This window comes from Cebus imitator, unplaced genomic scaffold, assembly GCF_001604975.1.
Source record: "Cebus imitator isolate Cc_AM_T3 unplaced genomic scaffold, Cebus_imitator-1.0 Scaffold356, whole genome shotgun sequence".
Classification (NCBI taxonomy): Eukaryota; Metazoa; Chordata; class Mammalia; order Primates; family Cebidae; genus Cebus; species Cebus imitator.
The window spans coordinates 866,065-876,759 of NW_016107671.1; the positions used below are offsets into that span (position 1 = coordinate 866,065).

Sequence of the window (10,695 nt, forward strand, 5' to 3'; positions counted from 1 at the left end):
ACACCTCGGATAGCGTTCTGTGATCATTTTGGTAGGATTGAAATTAGGAGTCCCATAAAGAAAGCACATGCTGAAATTTATTTTAAAGGGGAAGGCCCCTTTTATTAAACTTGTACATTTTACTTTCAGGAATGCTAATAAAAAACTTCTGTTTACACTTTTAAAAAACCCACAAATCAGACAAACAAAAGAAACGATTATAACATCACTTTTGTGACGAGAAAAAGGGCCATGGAATTCAACATAAGCAAAGAAAACTCTACCTGGAGGAAAGAAATCTACCAGTGAGGAAACAACTCACGGCTGCTGCCAGACCACAGGCCACGCACGTGAGGAGGAGCCTCCCTAGAGGACTTCCAAAGCAAACCCACCCCCGCCAGACCAGGAAGAGCTTCCTGCCTCCCAGAGAAACAGACCTCAGCCCTAATGATCGCACAAATCCAAGTCAATCGCTCTTAAAAATCGCTTTTAAAAACACACGCACATAGTCTCCCCTCCCTTCCCTGGTCCTCTTGGTGACAGGGCAGTCACAGGACGTATGTGTTCTTCACCAGGTGCTCCTCGTCGTCTCCAGAGCTCCAGATGGTACGCAGGGCCCGCTCCTGGTTCCTCCGCGCCACCCGGATCAGGTAGACCATGGAGGCTCCCAGAAAGAGGATCAGCACCATCACGAACAGCCCCGCCAGAACCACCACTGAGGACGAGAGAGGGCCTCAGGACCCGCCAGGCAAGGGGAGCTGCAGCCAGGGTAGGGCTCACCAAGGGCCTGGGGAATCCAGGTGGGCTCAGGCTGAGGACCAAATGTCCCTTCCCAACACAGAGGGTGTACAGAGCTGCAGCTGAAGAGGACGCAGCCTGCCAGAGAAGTCACCAAGGAGATTCCCCCAAAAAGGAGACGCCATGCTATGTGTACACCAGCAGAGTGGCCGTTTGTATTTCTTCTTTTTGAACTAAAAACCCAACTCTCAGGGCTGCATAGGAGCCCCAGGCCAAGAGAGGCACAGGGTGTAAAAAATATTTACCTCCGGCGTGCACACACAAACCCTCAGGGACTTTGTGCACACCCACCCACCCCCCCGCTGACCCGCACTAGAAAAAGATGTGCCTTGCAGGCGGCTGGGATGCTGAGAGCTGCCGACAGAAAGAAGTCAGGGCAGAAGCCAGGCGTATTCAGAGCTGTGCCGGGAGGGGACTCTCATCTTCCCACTGCCTGGCAAATTTAATAGTCTCTGCCCCACTGTGGTCCCACCTGTCAGCACAGATGCTTTTCTTCAGGAGGGGCTCCAGCTAAGGAGCATGACCTCCTGTGGCAGCCTCCCCCATGTGGCTGTGGACCTGCAGAGTTGGCCCTTCTGGGTCACCCTGCAGACCCAGACTGCTTGCTTCCCTGCCCCATGCCTGGAAACCAGGCTTCACTGCTAGGACAGGGCAGACTCGCAGGCCAGGTCCTGGCTCCTTCACAGACAGGGAAGCAGGTCGAGAAACAGGCCAGACCGGTGTGGCAGGTCTTTTGCGCCAACATTATCACCTGCAACTCTCTTAGTAACACAGGCCAGACTGTGTTGGGAAACGCCCTGGCCTCTGGCCCTCCATCCTGTCACCCATGACCAACTCTTATACCCCATACAGTACAGCAGCGGAGGCTCCCTCCACACCTCAGGCCAGCCTCAGGCCCGTGTGCAGCAGTCCCCAAATGCCCAACAGGAAAACCTCGTCCGCAGTAACCGGGGTGGCCTGAGCAGAGCCTGCCTCTTGACTCACTCACACCAGCCCCAACCATGTACAACACTGGTGTACACTGAACAGTGAGTGGGACAAGCCACCATCCCGTCATTCTCACGCAGAAACATGACTTCCTGCAAATAAGATGTGCCCAGTGAAGGACAGTGTAAACCACAACTGGGCAAGGCTGAGCTTGTCAAGGAAGGGAGGAGGCAGGCTGATGGCAGGAGGAGGGTAAGGGGCCACTTACCCTTTGTGCCAAGCGGCAGGGAAGAATCCACCTGCTTGCCTGGAAGAGAACGCACAGTGTGCGGTGAGCTCACAGCCCCCACCCCACAGAGCTGCCCCCGGGGGTCCCTCAGCCGAGGCCTCCACGGGGAGCTCTTTCTGAGCGACTTTCTTCCACCTCTTGTTGGGCTTAGTTGCCACTGTGGAGGGCCCAAAGACAGCATTCCCAAGGCCTTCAGATTTGAGGGATGGGGAGATGGATGGGGGTTCTCAAGGATGGGGCTCCTCCGCCAACAGCAGCTTCCTAGGCTGAGGGACCCCAGACTCACGGAAGCAGCGGAGCATGCACGCCTCCTCAGAGAGGTAGCTGTTCTTATTGCCCCGGCACCCTCCATAGATGAAGTTGTTGCACGAGTTCCTCTCCACGTCAAAGTACCAGCGTGGGAAGGCCGCACGGCAAGGTCCAGTGACTGCCTTGGCGGTGCAGGATTCTGGGAGCAAGACAGCCCAAGGAATACAAATTAGCAGGGTATGCAAGGAGGGGAAGCAAACTAGAACGTGACTGCGGGGGCTCCTGGCTCCAGCCAATGGAGAAATTTCTGTCTGGTAGAGAAGCCCGTAAATTACCGCCAAGGCCAGTCCAGCCATTCAGACACGCTGCTCCAAGGTCTACATGACGGCTCCGGAGCTGAGACTGCATTACTTTGAAGACTGCTCTCTGCCAGGCCCTGTTCTAGGCCGTTTACATGCAGTGGCTGAGTCTCTATGAGACCTGTGAGGGACCCTTCATTTGAAACATGGAAACTCTGAGGCAGGGCGACAGTCATGTGCCCATAGCCGAGCCGCTGGTGAGGGGTGCAGGGACAATGTAGACTCTAAAGCCATGTTCCAGGCTGCACCTCTAAAGCACATCTTCCTGCTGGTGAGGCATCCATGTGGGGCCTATCACTTTGACCCCAATCTCAGGGGGCTGCCACCACCCAGGGAGGGGGGAGCCCTGCTCTACAACCTCCTCAGTGGAAATCTGCAACTGTCTCTCAAGACCTAACTAACAATTCTCCTGCCTCAGCTTCCTGAGTAGGTGGGACTACAGGTTCGTGCCACCACGCCCAGCTAATTTTTTGTATTTTTAGTAGAGACCGGGTTTCACCGTGTTAGCCAGGATGGTCTCAATCTCTTGACCTCATGATCAGCCCAGCCCGGCCTCCCAAAATGCTGGGATTATAGGCATGAGCCACCTCACGTGGCCTCTTTGGAGTTTTACCTTCATAGTTGAACATATCGCTGGACTGGTCATCAGAGTCCTGCCTTCTGGGAGCTGAAACACAAACATCTGTGTCAGGGAGCCTGGGCCAGACACAGGACACGGGCCTAGCGGGGGCTGGGGCTGGAAGGGCCCGCTGAGGAGTGTGGACACCATGCCTTTAAGAAGGGGTGTGGAGCCCTTTCCATGGGCAGCTGTGCCGTGTCACCCCAGCCATAATGAGCTCGCTTTACACGCACACTGAGAGCAATGGATGAGGCAGCCCAGCCACCACCTCAGGGTTCCTATAGAAACCACGCCCACCACAGCTCCTAATGGGATGAGGAATACAGACTTGATCACACTTTCTAATACAGTGAGAGGGAAATGTTCCTCTCCAACAGAATGGAAACCAGAGCTGGCATGCAGGGGGCTAGCAGGGAACAAACCGGGAGCCAGGCAGAGCAATGCCAGGACAGGCATGGAACTCCTGGCCTAGCAAAGCTGGAAAGTGGCCACCCTAACGCCCCAGCATTCTGCAAGCCAGCTGCCCAACAGCTGCTGAGCTACAGTGCACTCAGAGTCCCATCCTCCAGCGGGGGTGCAGTGCAGTCCTCCCCTCCATGGCAGCCTCCCAAAGCCCATGGCCTGGGGACTGCCCCGAGAGTGCATTTGCTACCTGGCAGTGCATCGGGACCACTCACCCCAGGCGCCCGATGCAGTCCTTAAACCATAAAGGAGGAATGGCGCAGCAGCCGCCAGCACTACAAAGCAAGCTAACACATGTCTTGAGATCACGCACTGCAGTGGCGGGGAGGCGGGGGTGGCAGAGGACAGAGGTCGCTCACAGGGAAGGGGACAGCGACGGCAACAGGGAGCAAAGGAAGTAGAGGAGGCAGAACGGGCAGACAGGCGGACAGGCGGGGAGTGGAGCCAGCACAGCAGCTGAACTGCACAGCAAGGAGGGGCCTAAGCCTCACAAGCAGCAGCCACCTCCAGCCCCTGTCTTCCAGGAGGAGGTAGGGGCCAGCCAGGAAGTGCTGCAGGATCCCCGGCCCCTCTGTCAGCTGGACAGTGTAAACTCCCCCAGGTAGGGATACTGGAGCCAGAAGCCGGCAGCCAGGCAGAGCCCCTGGTTTGCCAATTTTGAGTCAACAGAACCACAAGAGGGAAGCCTGTGACAGTTCCCAAATTGCAAGTGTCCTTTCACAATGACCCACGGTGGCCTCACTCCATCTCGGTCTCTTTAAGAACCTACCACTTGGGACAGAGGAATCTGCTGCATTCCTGCTGGTGGCCAGGTCACCCGTGGCATTCTCTGCAAGGGGACAAATAAACAGCACAGTGAGAAAGCACCTCCAAGACTGCTGGCGACAAAGAATGGCCCTGTGCGCCTCTCACCACAGCATCCATTTCTCCTTTACATGGGACCTTCAACACGCATGCCAGACCACAACAAGTCCATCACAATTTGGAAATAAGGAACTAAGATTACCTCCTGAACAGAAAACTTTAAGATGAACTTGCAAAGCAAAGATGTTCAAAGTGATTTTAAAGAGACAGTGACTTGGCCAGGTACAGTGGCTCACACCTGCAATCCCAGCACTTTGGGAGGCTGAGGCAGGAGAATCTCTTGAACCCGGGAGGCAGAGGTTGTGGTGAGCCGAGATGGATGGCATCACTGCACTCCAGCCTGGGTGACAAGAGTGAAACTCTGCCTCAAAAACAAAAAACAAAACAAACAGAAAAAACCCAGTGACTTCCAGAGTCAAATAATCTGCTTAACTGTATCAACTCATCTAACGAATTCAACTGTAATCCTAGTGCTTTGGAAGGCTGAAGGGTCATTGGGGGCCTCACTTGAGGCTAGGAGTTTGAGAACAGCTTGGGCAACATAAAAAGACCTCATCTCTTTAAAGAAAAAAAAAATTTTAAAGGTTAACATAATAAATTTTACGTGGCATTTATTTTATCTCCTACACCTTGTCCAAGACGGAGGGAAGCCTGGCTCCCCTGCGTCCTCAGGACTGGCCTAGCCTGATGCTGTTAAACGGTCACCTGGCAAACCAGCTCCCCTCATTCTGCCTCTCTTTTCATCGAGCGGTCTTCTGGCCATTGGACTAGAGAGTTGCCTACGTGGACTAAAGGCACAGGCCCAGGGACACGAGTGCCTGCTCCCTGGGTAGCACCGATTCTCATTCTCATTTGCCCTCCCACAGAACTTGCCTACCTGGGAGAGAATATGCCGGCAAAGGACACCAGGAACTAGTAGCTCTCACAGTTTTTAGCTCTTTACAGACTCACGTGGGGGCGCCTCGAGAGACATACATCACATCCAGTCAGATGCCAATATATGCTTTCCGGACCCACAAGGTGGGGCCCGACTCTAGGGAGACAGCTAACCTGCCTGCTCTCAGCAACACACAGCCACACACGTCCCCTGGCTGATGCTCACTGCCCACAGCCTGAGTTCTCAATACTTCAACTCCCTTCCTGAGGAGATAAGGAATAGCCAGGATGGACACATACATTTGCTAAAGTCAACTCTTGACTGGGACAGCTCAGAAAAGGTAGCAAAAAATATTTCTACCTAGTCCTCCTTCATACCGAATCACAGCAGATGATAGAAAAATACAGTAACTGGGTCAGGTACGGTGGCTCACAGCAACAACATCAAGTCATCAAAAAAAAGTTAGAAATATTTTTATTTATGTTTTAATTAAAGACCAATGTAATTTTTTTTTTCCCCCAGTTAAAGTGAAAATGTTTAGCTGGGTGCGATGGCTCATGCCTGTAATCCCAGCACTTTGGAAGGCAAGCGGATTGCTTGAGCTCAGGAGTTTTAGACCACCTTAGGTAACATAGTGAAACCCCATCTCTGCAAAACATACAAAAATTAGCCAAGTGTGAGAACGCGTGCCTGTAGTCAGTCCCAGCTACTCGAGAGAATGAGGCACAAGAATTACTTGAACCCAGGAGGCGGAGGTTGCAGTGAGCCGAGATCACTCCACTGTACTCCAGCCTGGATGACAGAGCAAAACTCCATCTCAAAACAAAATAACATAACCCTAATACTCAGGGAATAAGAGGGGCAGCCCTGTTGGAGTGGATCGAAAAGCCTCTGCTCAAGAAGGCAAGGCTACTTCCCCCTCGCTCTGCTCTGAGACTTGCAGTGAGAGGTGGGAGAAAGGAAGCTGGTTCATGCTGGTCCCAGCTCCGGCCTGTCGTCTCACTGCCTCTCTGGGAAGAGGAGGAGGGAGGGTCTGCTGTGAAACCACTGTGCGGCCACCAGGACATTCACACAGTGCCTGTTTCTTCTGCTTTTTAAAACACCACCCAGATTGCACTGTCAAGAACTAATAAAGAGCAGAAGTATCCACATTCCAGTCAATAAATTGTCTCTAAATAGCAAAACCTGGCTGGGCATAGTGGCTCACACCTGTAATCCCACCCAGCACTTTGGAAGGCCCAAGTGGGAGGATCACGCAAGGCCAGGAGTTCAAGACCAGCCTGGGTAACACAGGGAAATCCTATCTCTACATAAAATTTCACAATGAGCAAGGTGTGATGGCATGTGCCTATAGTCCTAGTTACTCAGGAGGCTCATGTGGGGGGATCTGCTTGAGCCCAGGAGGTGGAGGCTGCAGTGAGACCCTGTCTAAAAAAAAAAAAAAGCAAAAGCTCCAACTACCACGGTCTTACCTGTGACAGCAGCACATTTCTTGAGACACTCCTCCTTGCTCAGGTGATTATTGCTGTTTCCATCACAGCCCCCATACACAAAGAGCTGACAGGATCCATCAGTGACATTGTACCACCACCTAGGCATGGAGGCCCGGCATCTGCCCACCACCTTCGAAGCCAGGCAAAAGTCTGCAACAAAAATCACAAGCCCGTTAGCTTGGCAGGGCAATACTGGCAATGAAGGACCCACACAGACCTATACAAAGATCCCCTTGTACAGGAGAATCAGAGCCTTGAGTTCCAGCAGTTCCTCTGAGCTGTTTCCCAAACCCAGGTCACCAACAGACCTACTCAGTGCTTCCTTCCTTGTACAGGAAAGAAACACATCACCCAACAACAAAGACACCAACCCACCCACTGAACTGTATTTCAGTTGTGTGTTTTGTCCTCTGTTCACATTATTGAAGACGTGCACATCCAGTGTAGAAACATGACTTTATTTATTTATTTTGGAGACAGAGTCTCACTCCATCGCCCAGGCTAGAATGGCTCAATCTTAGCTCACTGCAACTTCTGCCTCCTGGGTTCAAATGATTCTTGTGCCTCAGCCTGCCGAGTAACTGGGACTACAGGCGTACGCCACCATGCTGGGCTAATTTTTTTTGTACTTTTAGTACAGACGGGGTTTCACCATGTTGCCCAGGCTGGTCTTCAACTTCTGAGCTCAGGCAATCTGCTCGCCTTGGCATCTCAAAATACTGGGATTATGGGCATGAGCCACCGTGCTCAACAGAAACATGACTTTTAAAGGCAAAAAAAACCAAACAGAAACAAAAACAGACTCTAGGACTCTTCTGGATGCTGCCTCATCCCACAGGGCCAAGGGGAGCTTAGTGCTGAAAGGTTAGAGCCGGAGAAGTGAGGCTGGGAAGGAGGGGTGCTGTCAGCGCCCTTGAAAGTCCTCACGTGCATACTTTTCCTAACCTTTCCTGTCCACTCTCTGCCCAGGCAGGCCACGGGACACTGAAGTTGCTGAAAGAGCCTCAGAAAGAAGCTCCTTTTTTTTTCTTTTTTAATTTTTGTTCTCTTTTTTAGCTCTGACACAGGTCAGAAGAAAGAAGCTTCTTAACTCTAGTGGCTGCAGCCCAGCCCGTGGCTCCAAAGATAACACAGGTCCTAGCCCTGCACCAGGGCTTGTTATAGCTCCTGTCTGGGCACACCAAAATGGGTCTGGGTTTCAAGGCGCCCTCAAATCTGGCCCTACTTTAGTAAAAGGGAAACAAAAGCCAGAAACATTTCTTGCAAAAGGTCAGTACTCTATTTTAAGAGAGAGAGAGAAACAATTGCTAGAAGCATCACCTGCACCAAAATAAGCCTTTCCACCGGAAGGATGGGAAGCAACCTGAAAAGAGTGAATGGCCTGGCTGCGTGGCTCTGAGTCTGCCCCTGTATCACGGTGTCACCCGCCCTGACCCTGGGCTCCACCCGCCGCTGCCTGCTCAGCACAAGGGCATTCCAACCTGTGCAGAGCCTGGCACAGGCTGCTTGATAAACATGTCTCAAACAAGAGCATCCCAGAGCCGAATGCTTGCTTAGATGTCATTTACTCCTCGCTAGTTGTTTTCATGTTTGTTAGGTTTATTTCACCCACTGGGGACATATCTTCTGTTGTGTCTCCCAAAATATGTCACAGTGATGGGCATGAAACCAGATGTTCCACAGAACACTAATCAACAGATAAAAAAGGTTGGTACTGTGCAAAACACACACACACATATGCCTCCAAGGAAATCCCACAGACACCAACAAATCATACGCAAGTAGCACAGCAGAAAAAGCATTCTGAAGCAGGAATTCCCTATCATTTGAAGAAAGCTAACCATGAAAAGTCACCCGTTAGAAAGTACCTTATCTAGATACTTCATATGAATGAAAGTGTACAGTATGTCCATAAAAGGCAAATCAATAGACACAGGAAGTAGATGAGTGGTTGCCAGGTACCGGGGGTGGGAAAGGGGAGTAACGGGTACAGGGATCTTTAGGGGATAATGAAAATGTTCTAAAATTGGATTGTGGCAATAGCTGCACAGCTTTGTAGAAGGTGCTAAACATCCTTGGATGATATACTTAAAATGAGTGATTTTATGATGTACAATTTTTTTTTTTTTTTTTGAGACAGAGTTTCACTCTTGTTGCCCAGGCTGGAGTGCAATGGTGTGATTTCGGCTCACTGCAACCTTCACCTTCTGGGTTCAAGCAATTCTCCTGCCATAGCCTCCTGAATAGCTGGGATTACAGGCGTGTGCCACCATACCCATCTGATTTTTATATTTTTAGTAGAGACAGGGTTTCACCATGTTGGCCAGGCTGGTGTTTAACTCCTGACCTCAGGTGATCTGCCCGCCTCGGCCTCCCAAAGTGCTGGGATTACAGTCGTGAGCCACCATGCCTGGCCTATGTAATTGTTTTTGAGATAGGGTCTTCCTCTGTCATCCAAGCTGGGATGCAGTGGCAGGACCATGGGTCACTAAAGCCTTGCCTCCTAGGCTCAAGTGATCCTCCCACCTCAGCCTCCTGAGTAGCTGGGATTACAAGGTGGGGGGAAAAAAGAAAGTTTTTTTTTTTTTTTTTTTAATTTTTTAATAGAAAGAATGTTGCAGAAGAGTGCAATGGGGTACTTCAGCAAGAGGACTGAGCAGTCTGTCCTGAATTTTTTTTTTTTTTAAATAGGGGCACCTTTTGTCCATTACACATCAACCAGAACCAGCCGGGTGTACACCTGGAGCAGGTACAATATGCCAAAGGTCACAAAACACACAATCAACAAAGCCCAGAGAAAACAGCAGGAGGAGGTACTCTGGTGTGTGACTCAGCCCAGCCCAATGCTGGAAGCAACACTGCCACCAACAAGATGAGATGAAGAGGAACCACCTGGGACCCAGTTACGATCCAAAGCTGAAAACAGCATCAAGGCTGGAGCACCCAATGGCTGCAGAGGCATCAGCAGCCTCCCTGCTGCCCTAGCAGACACTGGCTGCTTTGTGTCCTAGCTTCCTGAGCAGTGTCAGACACAGCCTTTGTCCGCAATAAACTTGAGAGGGCAACTGTACACCTTAAATGGGCGAATTGTATGAAATGTGAATTACACCTCAAAACAAAAACCAATAACCTGAGGGAAGGCCCAACAACACAGGGCAGCCAGACAGGAACCACCAGACACCATACCCAAGAATGAAGCAGGGTGACCCACAGTGTCACGGCAGGAATTTGGTAACTTTCATAAGCAAGGGTGCCAGGTACACGTGGCATATGCAGACGCCTGAGAGTGTGTAGAAGGAGAAAAAATGTCTATCGAGGGATGGATGGCAGTTGCCTTGGTGAATTCAACCCTGCCCAGAACCTGGCCATCATCTTTATAGGCGCAGACATGCACTCTTGCCAAGGCCCTGGTGCTGAGGAGACACAGGAGCACTGGCCCCAGCTAACAGCACACGGGATACATGAGACCGCAGCAGCAGGTGATGAATTTACAGTGAGAACATCAGCGCATTCTGTCAAGCAGGCTGTATGCTGATGTGAGCTAGCAAACCATCTTGGAAAGCAAGTGTCAATGGAACAGGATGCTTGGAGTCAGAATAAAGTTAGTTTACTGTACAATTCCTAAGAACATTCTCACCACCGGGATCTCTCGAGCAGACCAAATGCTCACAGTAACTGCAATAACTGGCGATAACCGCACAGCTCTGTAGAAGGTGCAAAAAAACCTTGAATGGCTCAGGCCAGCTCTTCCAGAGCACAGTCACAGTCTGTCCCTGAGA

General features: G+C 51.2%; 1 protein-coding gene across 3 annotated transcripts in view; it reads right to left on the minus strand.

Moving 5' to 3' along the window:
- Positions 1-59: 59 nt before the first annotated feature.
- Positions 60-10,695, minus strand: part of SPINT2 (serine peptidase inhibitor, Kunitz type 2) — a 32,003-nt gene continuing 21,367 nt past the window's right edge. Inside the window, exons 2-7 of one of the 3 annotated variants that reach the window (XM_017506609.2) lie at positions 6,896-7,066; positions 4,452-4,511; positions 3,215-3,268; positions 2,280-2,441; positions 1,973-2,011; positions 60-691 (exon numbers count right to left, since the gene is read on the minus strand). In XM_017506609.2, the coding sequence (XP_017362098.1) occupies positions 528-691; positions 1,973-2,011; positions 2,280-2,441; positions 3,215-3,268; positions 4,452-4,511; positions 6,896-7,066 (650 nt within the window). In that variant the 3' untranslated portion in view covers positions 60-527. Of the gene's footprint in view, positions 695-1,972; positions 2,012-2,279; positions 2,442-3,214; positions 3,269-4,451; positions 4,512-6,895; positions 7,067-10,695 lie in introns of all 3 variants that reach the window. The other 2 variants (XM_017506608.2, XM_017506611.2) reach the window with 2 other exon arrangements.